Source organism: Gymnoscopelus braueri (genome assembly GCF_963280865.1).
Source record: "Gymnoscopelus braueri genome assembly, chromosome: 11".
NCBI classification, from domain to species: Eukaryota; Metazoa; Chordata; class Actinopteri; order Myctophiformes; family Myctophidae; genus Gymnoscopelus; species Gymnoscopelus braueri.
Window position 1 is genome coordinate 21,111,463 of NC_137613.1, and position 18,085 is coordinate 21,129,547.

The window sequence follows — 18,085 nt, forward strand, 5'->3', positions numbered from 1 at the left end:
AAGTGTCTCTACTAACCATTAGTGGTGTTGGTGGTCTGCTGTACAGGGGGCTTCTTAATCTCCACCTCCACTGTCAGTCCACTGGACCTCTTCCTCCGGCGCTTTCCGCTGTCCTCGCGGATAATGTTGGTGATGCGGATCATGTTGGACGGGACCTTGAGGAACAATGCCAGGTTCTGGACCAGGTTGTCCCCGAAGAACTCATCCTCAGTCATGGCCGGCAGCTGGAAGGAGATGAAGAGAACCGGGGAGGTTCGGATTTCCACGGGTTCGGAGCCTCTCAACAGAACCTTCATCATCTTGAAGTCCTGGTCGAAGTAATTTGTCCCCACGGTGGCGTTCAGGTGAGGGACGTATTGTCCTGGGGGTGTGCCAAGACAGATGGGTGTTAAGTATTTGTATCAGTTGAGGAAAAATAAATGTGCTCAAAGATTAAATAGAGATTACATGTTTTTTTGTTTTTTGTGCACATACAATTTTTTAAATTTCATGTCATGATAAGATCGGTCTGTGTGAGATGAAGAAACCACAGCGAAACCAAACCAAAGATGCCAAATAGAGACACACGTATGATAGATAAGCAACATACTGTATATCAGCAAAACTGGGATTAGGTTGTAAATGTACCCAAAATAACGATAGCTGTGCTTTTATACAGCAGTTCTACTACAAAGTATTTATCAAGTAATGGGATACAACAGTTTATGATTTGTTGATTATTTCTTTAATTTGGCTCCGCCAACATATATAGAGCCTTCAGAACTCTATCAATAAAAATGTTGCTAAGAAACATAAGTGAATTAATAACAGGCTAATGTTACAGTAGCAAAGTGACAAAAATGCCTGTGCTGTTAGACCGTATAATCAGAACTCATGGAATGCCTCTTGTCCAATCAAATTACTCAATCAGAACTAACCATGAACCAATACATTTATAACATCAGTGTAGAATGCGTTCTACCTGGAGACATTGGCTCTTTCAGTGTATAGTCAGTGTTGTCAGGGTTCCATTCAGCATTAGTTGGAGCGACCAACGCGTTGTCAACGTACACATCCAACCGCTGGGGCTTGGAGTAGAAAATCGAAACCAAGACACTCTGTATGAACGAGAGCAAAAGTTTAAGTTAGATGAAATGTTTAAAACACACACAAATGCAAAGCAAACGATGTGAACTATATGTTGCTTCTCTGCTCAAAAGAACAATTTAGGAGTTTCATTATATCTGGCCTTTATGGCTACAAAATGTGTCATTTTCAATATGACCTGACCACATTCAAAATGTTAAAAGAAGATTCTCTTAGAAGGTTCAGGCTTTTCCTTTGGCACCGGTACTCGTTCAGGGCAGAGCAATGTAATATACATGCATACTGTACCTCAGAAGGTTTGGCATTGACCATCATGAGGCGTAGCTTCTGAGGTGTGACGCTGCTGAAGTAGACATCGTAGGAGCGTCCGGTGGCCACGATGCTGTGGAACAGAGACAGTCTCTTCTGACAGGTGTAGCCTGCGCACCAGCCATGGTCCTGAGGGCCTGTGAACCAACAGTGATGAGTTTTGTTACTTTCTTTGGAGGTTTGTCAGGAACACTGTCTATATACAGCTACAGGAATGTGAAATAATTTGACTGATTTAACGACTTTAAACCTGGCATCCCTATTTTGGGGCATGTTGTTAAAGGCTAAAAGTTTTAATCATTTGAAAAAATAAAATAAAATAAATGCATGTACAAAATATGTCCAACAATTGTCATTTTTTTTCTCACAATTTGTCATGTAGGGAAGTATATAGGGTTTAAGTGGTTAATTTAATAAAATTGTGTGTGTGTGTGTGTGTGTGTGTGTGTTATGTGCATGTGTGCATATGAATGTGTGGTTGGACTTTGAAGTTGAACCAACTATTCTCACCATTAATCAGATCCACATAGCCATCTCCCAGTACAGCCACAGGAGACAGGCGTCTGGTCTCTGTGTCTGCATCCAGACTCTCAATCGCCAGCATCCTGTAGTTCAGTCCAAAGCACTTGTAGCTCTGCCAGGGATACACATATGTGCAATTGTCCCTGATCACACCTGAAGATGAAGATTAAACAGGGGTCATAATAATAATAATACATCAGACTTATCTGAATCATATCTAAATACTTATCTGAATACTTAAAGACACTTTAACAAATAACAAATAACAAATAACTTTATTAAAGCTTTAAAAAAAAATCAGAATAGGGGTTACATGCATCTGTTGATGCCTATGTCCTAACATTGTTCAATCCCACTATCATTTACTGTACGTAACACAAAGTAACACAAATTTGTACTGTTCCAAACTCCACATAAATAAAAAAGACTCTTATAAGTAACCCTGGAGTGCTATGAGTGAGATACTAGGAGTGAGTTGCACTGGACTTTTTGTGTACGTATGAGACTTTTTGAAAGACAGACAACACATCTGTACATACAACAAGTGTTGTAGCTGACGCATGTCTCTGCATCAGACACATCAATTTCCCATGTCTTGCGGGTATTGGGCAGTGCCGGTTTTCTGATGGGTAAGGAAGCTGACTCTTCTTATCTAATGCATACTGTATGTGTGACCATCACCATGCCCTAATATTACTGTAACAATTGAGTGTCTGATTGCGTTTATTGAAATAAAGTAAAGAGAGTGTAAAATCCTGAGCGTTCATTTAAATCAGACTTGTAAGGTTGGCTACCTTTGTTTGGAGCGATCTGATCCACAGGGATACGGCTGCCATTGGGGAAGGTGAGCATGACTTTGGGGATGCGGAAGTCACCCAACCCTCGTCTGGGATCCCCACCCCACTCATACTCTGACTGGGGAATCACAGCACCCACTGCACCCAGGAAGGACCCGTCCAAATCCTTCAGCATCGTCTTCTTCTTAGCATCACAGTCCATGTCCACACAGTCAGAGGGGTTGGCTTTCCTGAGGGAAATAATGCAAATATTAATTTCTATTCTACTGTGCGTACCGTAAGTACACACAGTACTCGGGTAAAGAAAACAAAAAATACAACTTCGGTTGTATTAGCTTAACAGCTAAGGGACATCTTCAGACATACTATTGTCCTTTGGGCACCAGTCTAGTATTAGGCAGATATTAGCCAATTTTAATATAGGATTGCTTGGTTAAGTCCCACTTATCTTTATCTACTGCATAAAGTTTCAAAGTCAAAGTGTGAAAACCTCAAAGAGAACACTAATCTAACAACTGGGTGTAGCTCTGTGGAGCTTGCTTCATGTGTCCACGGTTATGGGATCAAATCCTGCTCTCACTAAGAGGAAGTCTAATTTTGAGAGCCAAGTAAAGTTTTACAAAATGCTTTACATTGAAAATGTTCCTAACACTGATCTTGAACCCAAAACTTTGTGCTTACAAATGTAACTAAACCACATGGTTTATAAAAAATGAAGCATTAAGATGTTCTCCATCCATGACTCTGCATTTAGATACATATTTAATACATCTTAGTTATATATAATTTGCAGACACAAGACCACACAGACATACTTGACATCAGGCCTGTGGATGTAGACCTGGGCTCCCTCTGTGCTGTCAACCATCTTCATGCCACTGACATGCACTGGGTGCTGCAGATCTTCATTGCCAGGGTTGGTCATGAACATCACGCTGGTGTCGCTGGAGCAGATGTTCCGGAAGCCAACAAACGTGGTGTCTGGACAGGGACAACATGGAAATGGAGGTTATTTATTCAAATTTGTCCCACAGCAGGCAGCATGGTAATTTTATTGTTTAGAGGGTTTTTTGGCTGTCTTAATTGTAGCCTACTAATGGCTATATACCTTAAATTGATCTAATCAAACACAGGCAGCACTCACCGATGACTCTCATCAGCCCTTTGATGGTATTGTACGACGTGAGTCCGGTATAGCTCATTTCGGGACCGTTGTTATGTCCAGATTCAAATGTAGGCCAACAGATCCCAGATGTACCACCTGTACAAAGAGGAGAGTTGAAGTTGATTGGTGCAACTTTGACATTGATGTTTTCAAGCATAATATACAGTGTATACACACACACACACACACCCACACACACACACACACACACACACACACACAGTATACAGTATGTATGTATAAACAATATATACACATACATACATGTTTACATATGTATCAAAGTGTGTACCTTCGGTAGGCCTAGGACCACGGTGTTCTGCACTTTGTTGCATATTCCAATCGGACATCGGCATAGTGTCTGAACAGTTGAAGTTGGGGCTGCTGCCTACTATCAGTGCATTCTGGGGAAAGAGGGGTTACCATTACATGAAACAGTTTAATCATACGTATATTTAAAGTACTTGACATAGCACTTACCCTCGCCTTGACGACCTTGCAGGCTTATGCAAGGGTTAAAACGCAATTTAGATAGCATGTTATTTAGACAGATGCCAGGTTCATTTGTTGAACTGGCATCCTATAGTTTGTATGTTTCAATGTACAGATTATTTATGATTCAGGGTCGGCAATGCCCCTCCCGACTATCGGCAAGTTTAACAAGATACATGTTTAACATCTGCTTCTGCTTGTAATCGCAGCACGTCAAGGTGCTGCATTTTTCTGGTAAACCCAATAATTGTAATTAGAACTTGTAGTGTGTGATGCCCCATAATCTTTTTAAATCGTGTGTGCATGTTTAAGATAATCTTATAAGATTGTGTGATTTAAAAAAAAAATCAGATTTTAAAACGCCTGTAGTCTGAGCCCAGATTAAGGCTGAAATAAATGAATTAGCTGTCTCACCTGGACTTCAACAGTCTTGTCGGCGTACAAATGGGCAAGTGAAGGAGGGCCATAGACGTATGACATGATGCCCATGCCGTTGTCCACCAGGGTAACATTGGCAACAATTATTTCCATACTTGTCTGCAATCAAAGATAATGGAATAAGAATACAAGTAAGACTGGCACAATGATCCTTTCTATTGTCTTCCATATAATCTACAGTATCTAACCATTGTAACCTCAACACCCACGGATAACAATGTTTCATCCTTAAACACCCAGATACCCCATTCTCAAACGTATCGCCATATAATGTGCCTCACTAATGCTCACTATAAGACATATCATTTCTGTCTACTTGTTCTGTGTCTCAGAGGTGGGCTGTGGATAGCTTGAAAATATACCTGCCAATTACGTCAGTGGCAGAGATTTCAAGCTAATGGAAAATTATGTTATTTCTCTTTCTGGAATGCTGTATGCTTAAAATAGTAAACACAGTTGTTGCATCAATTAAAAAAGAATCTAGTATAAAATTCCCACTGATGATATCATCAGAGGGTACATTTTTTAGCTCTCAACAGCCCTTTTCTGAGACACAGAGCGAATAGACAATGGTACCGTCCAATAGTGAGCGTTAGCAAGGATCTATTCTACATGTATGGAGATAAAGGTAAACAGGTGAACTTTTCCTTTAATGTAATTCCTTGACTCCACTTCTTGGCAGCCTAATAATCCCTGACATTTTGATATGCCCCATGGGGGTCTTAGAGCCTAGGGTGGGAAACACGCCTCTTGATACTGTCCAAAATTTATGCTTTTAGCCAAACAGTTTGATCACAAAGCACTTTGGAGAGCAAAAAAGGACATTAACACAGAGAGGGACACAAGAGTACAACATTTAAAAAACTCAACCGTTTTCATACTTGGAAATAGATGCCAAAGTCAAAGCTCCTCCAGATATTGAAGCCTTGGATAAGACTGCAGCTAGGGAGGCCGTCTTTGTTCATGAACACACCGTAGAGACCGCCATGGGCTTCGTTCTGATGCCACCTCTCAGTGTCGCTCTGAACACCTGGAAATGTACAAATCATGTGAAAGAGCTCCTTCTACCAATATCTGTTTTCTAAGCTCTCCTCATTACTGCTTGAATAAGTACAATGCACTATGATACTTTACAATGTAGCGAGACTTTGAGTGATACTGTATGCTTAATTTATTGGGATGCGTTGGGAGCATGTAGAGCGGCTATTCTCGGTTAGCAACACCAACACCAAGTATAAATCAGGCTCAATGTTTGCAAGGGCGTTCAAGAAAACAACGTCATACACAACACAACAGACAGCATATTGACAAATTATTTATTGGCTGGATTTGAACAAATTACCTGGGCACGGTTCACCATCAATGCGATATCCAACTCTCTCATAGCCAGCCACAATGTTCCCCTGCAACACCACGTTTGTCCCCTCATTGACCTGAAAATAAAGTGTTTGATGGATGTTTTTCTATAAATCATCTTACAGTAATTGAGTGGTTACGTTTCCAGATGGGAATTGAAGGCCTGTCCCTGTATTAGAATTTAACAGGGTCAAGAATTACAAGCAGGCAAAACAACAATGAATTAAGATCTACCGGCAGTGTACACATTTACTACTTTTTCATATTGCAGTGTGCTCTTCATCTGTCACGCTGCTGTTACTGTGAGTAAGAATCTTAATGGAATGGGTGTTTAACGTCATCAAGCGTACAAAATGTACGCCGATGACGTGAAATGCCGCATTTCCTGGGGAAATACATAGGGTATTTTTGCTACACTATATAATTGATCTTCTCACATCAGAACAATGGGATTTAGGTTAAAAAAAATTATCCTTTAATATAAACTGCCTGGTTAAATAAAGTAATAAAGTAGACAGACCTCAATGGCAGCATTCCATTCAAAATTGAATGTCTCTTCTCTGTCCTGATAGGATCCTGTCCACAAACTTAGGGTCACCAGGTTCCTCCGCACTCTTATGTTGTTGCCCCACACTCTGATACCTGTAATTGGTGACACAGTGTGATGTTCCTTGTTGAGTGCTACTGATCTAACATTATCACAGCCCAACCTAATCCCACCTCACCCACCATCAAAGTATGACATGACATAACATGTTTTAAGATAATAGCATACAACATTTATCAGAACAATGCTTTTTAGTAGCACAATTTCTTTATTTTTGTAATAAAGAAAGCACAGAAGGTGCCCACTTATAGAACATTTAAATCATTGCATAGGTGTATTTACACATTACATTAAGGGAATCAAAAGCTCTGCTGTGTTCGTGCCATGTTCTACCTATTGAACTGTATAGAAATACCTTTATGATTTCCTCTACATGACAATACATAAAGGAAAAAGTACATTCCACAAATAAGCACCATCTTACCTTCTCCGACGGTGTGGTGGATGACATTGTCATCAACATCCATTGTGTTTGTCCCAAAGACTCCAATTGCAGGAGAGAAGCCATTGTGGAAAGCACAGCCCTGAACGTATGAGTCGTCCTGTGCAACCTTTCAAAGAAGAAAGAAGAAGAAGAAAAACGTGACCTTATTTTAGCATACACAAAAAATGTCAAGAGCTTGTTTTTTTGTGGTCCTTACAAGTGCAAAGGTATACACTGAGTACCATGTGTTTTGGGGCGGGGGTAGCGAGGACATACAGAACAATATAATCCATAATAAACAATTTTAACATACTAAACAAATGAAATAGCATGAGATGCGAGAGTGCAGACTAGCACAGAGGACTCCTGAATCACTGATCTTGCCAAAATAGCAAAGAACAACTGTAAAAACAGTTTGTTCTATAAAAATAATCCACAATATGCTCCATCATTTTCACATGGTTTTCCTTCGCTTTAGAATTGGTATATTAATGTGAATGTGTGGTCCTACAGTACCTCTTCCAGGTTAAGGAAGGCCACAGAGTAGCGAGGGTCAGTGTAGTCATTCCATCCCAGCTGACCAGTGCGGTAGAACTCCACGTTCCTTAGCTGGGCTTTGCCTTTATGGACAACAAAGGTGGAACAATACATTAAACATCATTGAGAACATATCATATCAAAATATCTTTTCAAGTCATGACATATATCATAGCATGTCATGTCATTATATCAATATCATATTATGTTACTGTATGTCATGTCATAGCCATTTATGTCATATGTCATATGTTTTGTCATGCTGTCATAAATCATATCATATCATCAAATGCTGCATTTAAAAATGGTGTACCTTTGTAGTCGATTCCAGCCCATGAGTAGGTACCAACCACCACCCTGGCTCCAAACGATTCCTCAAACATGGCTGGGTAGTCTTGACCAATGATCTTAATGTTCCTGGTCAGGAGGCCAACATCCGCTGCAAGGGTGTAGGTCATTGGAGTACCTGAGACGCTGTGGGTCTCTCCTACAGAGAGAAAAAAGAGAGCAAGAGAGAGATAAGAGTCAATAACATCCATAAATCTAGGAATCTGTGTGTGTGTGTGTGTGCGTGCGTGCGTGCGTGCGTGCGTGCGTGCGTCAATTGCACATCTCCATTGAGCATTGGTATAAGCAGGGACTTACAAAGCTGATTTTTAAATGTTCCCAAATATAAGCTGTTTATTACTAGCATTTTTGGTGTCTGCTTGTTCAGTAGTTAGGCCACAAAACCAGGACTCAGGAGAGAACATATTTGAAAGCTTATTGCCACTGAGATGAGGGAACGATTCAGTATTAGCTCTGGGAAATTTAAGCTATTTACAGTATTTGTGCATTTTTGCCAAATCTGCACAAACTGTATAGTTGTGGCACGAGCATCCCCGGGTATGGACTTGTCTAGTGTATATAGAGTTGTATTAATTCACAGTATTTAGTCACAGGAAGCCAAGCTGTTGCTACAGGTATCTACTTGGTGTCTTAACTGGAATGTTGTAGTGCATGCATGGTCAAATCTATTTTAACCACATGAACCGCAACCGTCTCTATTCTGGGCATGTCATAACAGGTGAACATTTGTCAAAAATAGCAGATCTACAGGCAGTTCTGAGCTTGTAGATCGGCTATTTTTCAGAAAAGGAGCTTTGGTGTAGAGAGAAAAAAGGAAGGGACCAAGTATAGACCTCTGGAGGACAACACCGTAGGGTTAAGTGGTTAAACTGACCAACGTGGGTGTGTGACAGAGACTGGTTGAGGGTGAGAGTGCGGGCGTCTGATGACACAGCAGTGATCTGACGTGTCTCCGTCTCCAGAGGATTATAACCAGTGGTGGAAATGACAATGTCATCTCCAACCTGCATGCAAAAACACAGGAATGAATGAATAGAAAGCATGACAAAATGTAGTATGACTATTATTCATAATATACTGTATAATTATCATTGTATGTCTATGATCTGTCTTCTATGGTCCCTTTGCACGGAATGTGAGATCTTGTCCCTATGACATCACATGCATCACAAGAACTACAATGAACTAAAGATGTTGTAAGGATAATACATGTAAGGAAGTTGATGTTTCTGCACCAAGGTCATGAAGACACAATACATTTGTTGTGCTTGGCAATTACAACGATGTGATGGATGAACGAAGAACAGCGAGAGAAAAATGTAGCCTTCAGCTAAGACTGTAACTTAGAAAATGATAATACTGTATGTGTGCATCTACAATGTACTGAGGTGACTGTATGAAACCAGGCAGACCTGCCAGTCCACAGGCTGAGCCAGGGTGAGTGTGTTGGTGCCGGCAGAAGCAGTGCTGGACAGCTTGGTGTGGTACACATTGTGAGGGATTCCATACAGCTCCAGTGTACCAAACACACCTGTGGTAGAACAGATATTGGTCAGTTCAGTCAGGAACACTCACGTCAAAGTAGATTTAACCATTTATTGCAACTAATGGAATACAGTTAAGCTTGGCGTTAAAGGCTCCGCTCCTAGCAAAATGAGGGAATGTTAAGCAAAATCCCCATAGGGATAAAATATCAAACAATAAGCAAAACATTGACATATTAGTGTGAATTAGCAGATATAATATCACAAGTATTTGAGCCTATGCCAGACTCTGATCAAAAGGTGGAGTCTGGGGTGGAGGAGGCAGCTAAGCAAGCAGAGACCTAGTGAATGCAAAGCCGTATTTAAAGGGACCTCTTTGTTAAGGCGTGAGCTCTGATTGGAGTATGAATGTGTGACGTAATGACCAGCAGAGCTGTCAATGGGGAATAGGAGGCTAGGCTGATGTTCACATCAGCTGACTGACAGCCGATTACAGCTGAGGCCTGCATGAACTAACACTATGCTTCATATAGCATATTTAAAGAAATATATATATATATATATACGCTTTAAAAATAAATATATTGAATTTTTTGCACAAATGTTCATGATTTTTCAAAAACAACAGATCTACAAGCTCGCTATGAGCTTATATCTGCTATTTTGGAATAGCCAAAGAAATCTTAAAATGACACAGATGAGTTACCGGATTGAATGGGTTAACTGATTGACACAACCATTGTCCGACATCACACGATGTTGTTCTTACCCAGAACCTTGGATCCTTGGTTGGGGCCGTTGGGCAGAGGCCAGTCAGGGGTGTGGTGGTTCCCTCTGAGCTTGATGTGAAGCTGTCCTCTGAACGGCTCGTCGTCCCACCCTGCAATCACCCTGCCTCCCTGAAGCAACAAGAGACGGACAGATTTCAGTGTGACGTTACGTAATGTCAAAGGAAACATGACTACACCATCATCAGAGCAAATAAAGCCCAAAGCAGTTTTATTCATCATATTATTTTTGTACTGTATTATATATTGCATTTATTCCATCTCATCTTGTGATGCACTGTATGTCATTACATAATATCATATAAAATGGTAAATGCTGGAAACCTGGAACATCCCTATTCCAAGACAGCCGCTCTACCTCCTGAACCACTGCCACACCCACATCATATAATATATGTTTAATATAATATATCAGATTGGAATCAGATCATGTCAGGGTTGTTCTTGAAAACCGACCTGGATAGAGATGTACGTAGCGTCCAGGACCACTGTCCGGTACTGGGAAGTGGACCGTTTCCTTCTGCTGGAGCTGGAGGTGTCGTTCATGGTGTCTGGAATCTCCAGAACGCCAATGACCGTCAGCTTGTTGAGGGGAGGAGTGTGGCCGTCCAGGACAACCCACTTCCCTGTGGTTGGAAAAGGGTTGAATTATCACAGGATTAAACCCCATGCAGGAGCAAATGACAATGCAATTGAAAACAAAACATTACATATCATAAGAAGAAGAGGAACCCCCTGGTCATCAATAAATATCTTACCGTATTATCAAGCAACTAGCTAATATGAACCATACAGAGCATGAGAGGTCATTATGAGTTAAAGAAAAAACACACTCAGCTAATTAATTAACAGCAAGCTCTCATCTTGAGTCCAGGTATAGCTGTTTGTACTGTTGAGATCATTACCTGGTGGAACGACCACATCAGCGCCCTCTGCTGGTGCAGTGAAGTTATTCTCAGCAGAACCTTGCCAGAAAGAAGCATTGGACCAAAGACTGAAAAGTGGAAACACAAGGGAGTCAAATAATGAATAGCTGAAATGACATGATATCATCGCTGTGTCGGGCAGAAACCGTCTGTGGGTATTATAAATATTGAATCACTGAAAATGATTAACAAGAGCCATTTCACAAAGTATAAATGAGCCTTAAGGACATAGCAGTCGTGTCCAAATCAGTGGAGAATGCGTGCAGACATACATGAAGTCGTCTGGTCGTCGGGTGGGAACGGGGGGCAGGGTAGCCGGAGGAGGAGGAGGCGGTTTGATACAGTCGGAGTAGAAGCAGCGGTACACCTGGAAGTTCACCGCCACGTCCGCCATGGAGTGGTCAACACTGGCACGGCGACGTCTGCGCGCACTTGTCTTACCAGACACTAAAGAATAAGGACAAGGCAAGGTCAATGAAGAGGCTGATACATGGAGACGACTTCAGCTTGATTTGTACTTCATTGCGGGCCGCTGTTGTCTGCTGAAAATGCAGTGGTGGAAAGTAACTAAGTACATTTACTCAAGTACTGTACTTAAGTAAAATGTTGAGGTATTTCTACTTTACTTGAGTATTTCCAATTTCCAATTATTTTACTTCTACTCCACTACATCTTAGAGGCAAATATTATACAATAATAATATTATGCAATAATATACTTTTACTCCACTATTATATTATAAAACATACATTAAAGGAGGAGTTCACCCAAAAAAGTACTTATTTTCTATCAATTACACACCCCATGAAGCCTTGATTTCATGGATTTATTTTTGTTTTTGTGGCATTCCTAAGACAATAATTTGATGACCGTGTGTATTTCCGGTAGGAGACACAAATAATCTACTTTGTGTCTCCTACCGGATACATTAGCCGGTAGGAGACGGGAATCAAATTATTAGCTTAGGAATGCCACAAAAACAAAAATAAATCCATGGATTCAAGGCTTCATAGGGTGTGCAATTGATAGAAAATAAGTCATTTTTTGGGTGAACTCCTCCTTTAACCACTTTTAGCCCTATTTTATACCTAGGCTAATTGAAAATAGCCGATCTACAAGCTCACAACGTGTCGCATCACGATGCCAATACTTTTGTACTTTTAGTAACATTTTTAACACAGGCCTTTTACTTGTAACAGAGTATTTTTATATTGTGGTATTGCTACAGTACTTTTACTTAAGTAAAATATCTGAGTACTTCTTCCACCACTGTGAAAATGACACATTTACAAGCTCACGACTCGTCGCCACGTGTTGTGAGCTTCTAGATATGTTATTTTCAGTGCATGACACCTTCATACAACAGAGTGTAGGTTTCTCTTTGCATAGCAGTACAGTACGTTGATTAAAGAGCTTATTTGCCAAAAGTGAAACATGTTTCATGTTACATGGTACAGTATGTGAGTGACTAACCGAGGTAGGAGAGGTCATTTGTGTTGTCATTGAAGTACCAGTCTCCGTTGCGGTTGTTGCTGTATGTTAGAGGCTCTGTGGAGCCGTTCCTCACATCCACTATACGGAACTTGTCTGGACTCTGGGTGAAGTTGTGGTTTATGATCACATACTGATCTTGCTGTAAGGGACAAGGCATATGCAAAAGAAAAATCAACTTCGATTAGGGTTTGAAAAGGGGTTGAAAAACGGGTTCGTAAGTATAGATTATTATATGAATAATATACTGTAGGCCTATGACGAATGTCAAGGAGATCATTTGTTTATCAAATATCCATAGCCTTATTTAGTCACAAAATACACAAACAATAAATAAAATAAAAAATAATAAAAAAAGTAAAATCAAAAGACAAATGCATGTATGGAAATAATCGTACCTTAAAACCATAGAACTTTGCACTGTATGTGATGTTTGTCACTTGGTCCACCTCATCAAAGTGCCAGTTATATGTCTGGCGAGAGGGCAGCATCACCATCCACCCTTTTTTGTGAGTCATCCGTTTCTTCATATATTTAGCCACACTGGTTCCTGCAATAAACAGATTTAAATTCAAACGAGGCCTTTAACATGTCTGTCTGTCTATCTGCCTGTCTGTGTTTTTCTATAGATAATGTATGGACTTTGTACCATGGGAGTTTGTCAGAATGATGTCCTTGGCTCGCAGTGAGGATGGTGATGGGTTGTTGAGTGATAGGCGGTGGAAGTTAACTGTCTCATCACACACAAAGCCAGGGTAACCCAAAGTCCACTCAGCACTCTCAGTACAGTGAGCTGGGTCTAGTAGCTGGCTCTTTGGCACCACCTTGTGGTTGATGTTTCCTATTGGAAAGGGGAATGAAATGATGTGACATGAGCATAACAGTAAGCTGCATTGTGTGATACACAGGCCCCTACCGAAAAAACTGACCCTTGCAGGTTCATTTGCACACTTTCAGATTTAAATGAAGATACTGTATTTTACTGTACAGGCTGTATCAGTTTTGTCATCATGTTACAATTTGTTATTACTTTTTACATGGGTACAGATGTTGTAATGGTCTTTCAGCCATTAGAGTCCATTATATATATAATATATATATATATATATATATATATATATATATATATATATATATATATATATATATATATATATATATATATATATATACTGTATATATATATATATACTGTATATATATATACACTGTATATATATATATATATATATATATATATATATATATTTATCATTGCCATTCTTATAACATTATCATTATTTCATTATAACTGCTACATTATTAAAGTAATACTAGGTAACGTTTTCAACAAAACTAAAGTTAAATTGTATATCTTTTGTGAGTGGCAAAAGTTTCACAACACCCACTCCATGAATTTCACCCCCGGAAGCCTTTTATTTATATATTTTCTATTGAATGTGGACTGGGGGGACTTTCCCGGGGAAATGACGTTCCTGGCCAACGTCATGACGTCGTGGCCGACGTCCCCAGGAACTACCGCAACGGTTTCCTGTTTGGCCAGGAACTATCGCGGTAATAACTAAAAGGAACCTCACGCTGATGTTAAGAGAATGTAGGATTAGAAGATCGAAAAAGAACAGAAAAAGAAAGCACAGCTCATGGTAACTAATGCTCCACTGGCTAAGAGAAACGATCCGTAGATAGTATAAAACAATTAAAAGATCGCTTTTTGAAACGCTTCCGGCTTCCGGTGAAAACGAATGGAATTCTGGGTAATCGAGGATTACGGAAATTGTATGCAGTGACGGTAGTGACCAGCAGAGGTTGCTAAAAATCGTTATTTGGGATTCTGCATTGTACAACTTTAACGCTATAATGTTAAAAAAGCCCTGCATATTATCTATCTGCTGCGGAAATGAAGTATTCTCCATAGAATTCCATGCAGCGTTTGTTGACAATTAGTATACTAAAATAACACATTTATTGGCCCAATAATAATGTGTTGACTTCAGTAATTTGAGGCTAATACAAATGCTAATACAAATGCATAACCTTTTGACAAATTTGTAATGTATGAATGAATGACTGACAATTAGACTAATAAATATTATATGACTAATAAATACAACTGACTGGAATCTAAAACAACCAAAAGGAGACTAAGAGTTGATTAAGAGTGTTCTAACATGACAGCATGACGATCACCTGTGAGAGAGCCGTCGGTGTCAATCAGCTGCACCTCATGTTCCCATCTGAAGCCGGCCTTGTTAGGAGTGTTGAAGTACTGCACGCCGCTGAACCGCACCGCCCAGCCGCCGCAGTCATGTGAGCAAGTCCCGTCGATGGAAGTCACGCCGATGGCGGCGCAGGAGGAGCGGTCGAAGTTGATGAACTTGGTGTCTTGGACGTTCATGCCGTCATCGAAAGGGGTGATGATGCCCCGAGCCGTACAGTATTCATCTCCCAGGCCCAGCTCGTCCACGTGTCCCACCATGGTGCTGTTATACACGCCGGCCCCTCCTTCCTCCCCGAACCCGATCACGTACTTCTGTATGATGCGCTTCCCCTCGATTCCGGCCTTCTCGTTGTTGACCGCGACGAAGCCGTTGAACTGCACGGCGCCCACGTTCACCCACTCGGCGCCCTTCTCGCAGTTCCACACGGTGAGCGTTCGGAAGACGGCCGGCTCGGGCGTGCGAGAGCGACAGTCTCCGTTCTTCGCCGGGAAGAAGTCCTGGAAGATCCAGATGCCGAACCAGCCCTGGGAGTGGACCGTGTTGTTGGTGAACTCCCCCAGGGGGACCTTCTTCTGGCAGATGTTAGGGTCATAGGAGGGGCCGTCGGGGTGCTCGTGCATGCGGTACCAGAACCCAAAGTGGGTCCCACCGGCGGCGGCGTTGTGGCGGACGGTGTTGTTGGCGTTGGTGACCCAGTAGGCAGCCGGGGTGACGTCGTCATTCAGCAGGCTGGTGCTCTGCTTGACAAACACGGCCAGGTTGTACTGCAGAACGTTGCCCGTTTCGATGCCGTCTTCGATAAAGAAAGCACCGCCCATGATGTTATAGATGACGTTGTGCTCCACCAGCAGGCGGTGGGTGTTGTGGATGGTCACGGCCCTGTTGAAGGTCTGGTGGATGGCGCAGCCCCGAACGTAGGACTTGAAGTTAATGTCACCCATCAGATGCCAGTGGATGGGGTAGCGACCCAGCCTAAAGGCTTGCCCTGCGTGGAATAGCTGTAGGGTAAAAACAACCGTAAGAGTTCAAAATGTATCAATGGAAGAGTAGGGAATTCACCTTAAACCATTGCAGATGTAGTAATTATATGACATTAACATACTGTAATGTACCATACAGCTTGGTTATACTGTATATATATATATATATATGTTTTATTAATTAAAATAAGTTCATTTGTTCAATTGCAGCTTTAATGAAATTTTGCTTGGATTATTTATTATTATGAAAAGAGTGAAACCATTATTTACCTCAACATATTCCAGTCTTCCGATTGCCAGGTTCTCATTGGGCCTGGGTGCGTGGAACATGATGCAGCCTCCAAACTGGTCACTGCCCGTCTCCTCACCAAACCTTCCCTGGAAACAGGTCTGGGTGGCAAACTCACCTACAACACAGGAAACAAAGATGTAAATGAGAACACTGGTTCTCATTCTAACTTGGCGTCACTTAATCTCAGCATCAGTTTATGGATAACCTTTTCACAAAACATGCTTAGACGCTGGTTGTTGTAGCATACCTGTGTTGAAGCCATCAGGACAGGCCTCAATCTTGTCCTGCCATTCTTCGTGTTGAGACCCTCGCACCACAATGTTCCTGGTGAGAAGTCCCACCTCTGCTCGACCCTCAAACACTGTGCCATCAGCCAGCGTGACAGACACCCCCAGGTGAGTGTACTCCAGCGCTTCAGTGAGGGTGAGTGTCCTTCCATCAGACGACACAGAGGCAATCCTTCTCACTTCGTTCTCTCTTTGACTGTGCCTGGAAAAATGTGCGTTGAGGAATTAGTAGGATACATTTTCACTTCCTTTTCAATTTTTTACAATTTCCCCCCCTCTTCTGTATGTTTTGAGGTTAGATATTTTCATAAGGTGCCTTATTGTTGTTTTTTAATTTCTATTGCACAAATTAGTAACTTGTTTCCTTAATGTTGAGGTAACCTTGCAAATAAAAACACATCACAATAAAAAGGTCATTACCCAATACACAATAACTGTATTATGAACAAAATCATAATGATTGTATCCGCAAAGGATCTTAATGACAATCAATATAAACATTTTAGATAAACATTGCAATCATATACATAGTATTGTGGGGGCCTTTTGTCTGGAACTGGAACTGGTCAAATGTGCTATGTGGTCAGTCATGATGTTACTGCTGAAACAGATGATTTAACAAAACCTCCCCTGGTCCAATTGTTTTGTTATTTTACCTATGGCCTGTGGATGCGATGACGATCTCATCGCCGGCTTTCCATGTGACTCCCTTCATCAGGGTCAGCGTTGTGGACCCATTGGTGGCTGTCTGGGCCAAGTGGGTCCAGGGAACAGGAACTGGAATACCTGGAAGAAAATGTTCACAGCAATGACTTGCACCTTGAGGACAGGAGAGAACTGAAGGATTGCTATTGTTTGCATGTTCCTACAGGACACATACCTTAAAGGAGTAGTTCACCCCCAAAAAACTTATTTTCTATCAATTACACATCCCGTGAAGCCTTGAATTCATGGAGATTTCTTTGTTTTTGAGTCTCCTACTGGAGACTCCGCCGGTAATCAATTTATTGGCTTAGGAATGCATCAAAAACAAAAGAATCTCCTTGAAGTAATTTTTCTACTCCTTTAAGAGAAACACTAACACTTAGTTTACAACTATGACATGCACCTTAAGGGTGGGTGGGGACTGAACAATTACTAAAGCCTGATTTATACCAAAAACTGCAGCTCTACAATCTTGCACCCATAATAGCAGATCTACATCTATTTTGGTGCACGACACAGCATGCAACCAACTATAAGGCATATAGCATCAGGCATATTAATTACAACCTGCAGGACACAGAAACAGGTTCACAGCAGTGACAGGCACCTCGAGGACGGGTGAGGACTGAATGACTGATAATAGTTACATCCTTGCAGGAGACAGAACTTAAGTTACACTATGATCTAAGTATCATGTCACCTAAGGACAGGGTTTTTCATAGACTATTTGGGTCATGTTAATTTTCCCGATCTGTTGCACAACGTATTTTTATGTGGTAAATGACAGTTGATTGACAGCCATTATATGACAGCCATTATATGAAGCGAAAAT

General features: G+C 41.1%; 1 protein-coding gene across 1 annotated transcript in view; it reads right to left on the reverse strand.

The window, feature by feature from the left end:
• LOC308095177 (fibrocystin-L-like) overlaps positions 1-18,085 on the reverse strand; it is a 51,695-nt gene that overhangs the window by 2,255 nt on the left and 31,355 nt on the right. The window contains exons 46-73 of the mRNA XM_080442135.1: positions 17,205-17,334; positions 16,509-16,750; positions 16,240-16,376; positions 14,958-15,987; positions 13,420-13,611; positions 13,169-13,320; positions 12,753-12,912; positions 11,552-11,726; positions 11,259-11,347; positions 10,810-10,979; positions 10,335-10,464; positions 9,494-9,612; positions 8,956-9,085; positions 8,047-8,220; positions 7,713-7,816; positions 7,197-7,323; positions 6,686-6,807; positions 6,152-6,242; positions 5,691-5,839; positions 4,786-4,908; positions 4,172-4,283; positions 3,859-3,975; positions 3,530-3,695; positions 2,712-2,944; positions 1,906-2,070; positions 1,375-1,532; positions 962-1,097; positions 17-361 (exon numbers count right to left, since the gene is read on the reverse strand). Of these exons, the coding sequence (XP_080298261.1) occupies positions 17-361; positions 962-1,097; positions 1,375-1,532; positions 1,906-2,070; positions 2,712-2,944; positions 3,530-3,695; positions 3,859-3,975; positions 4,172-4,283; positions 4,786-4,908; positions 5,691-5,839; positions 6,152-6,242; positions 6,686-6,807; positions 7,197-7,323; positions 7,713-7,816; positions 8,047-8,220; positions 8,956-9,085; positions 9,494-9,612; positions 10,335-10,464; positions 10,810-10,979; positions 11,259-11,347; positions 11,552-11,726; positions 12,753-12,912; positions 13,169-13,320; positions 13,420-13,611; positions 14,958-15,987; positions 16,240-16,376; positions 16,509-16,750; positions 17,205-17,334 (5,178 nt within the window). The remainder of the gene's footprint in view (positions 1-16; positions 362-961; positions 1,098-1,374; positions 1,533-1,905; positions 2,071-2,711; positions 2,945-3,529; positions 3,696-3,858; positions 3,976-4,171; positions 4,284-4,785; positions 4,909-5,690; positions 5,840-6,151; positions 6,243-6,685; positions 6,808-7,196; positions 7,324-7,712; positions 7,817-8,046; positions 8,221-8,955; positions 9,086-9,493; positions 9,613-10,334; positions 10,465-10,809; positions 10,980-11,258; positions 11,348-11,551; positions 11,727-12,752; positions 12,913-13,168; positions 13,321-13,419; positions 13,612-14,957; positions 15,988-16,239; positions 16,377-16,508; positions 16,751-17,204; positions 17,335-18,085) is intronic.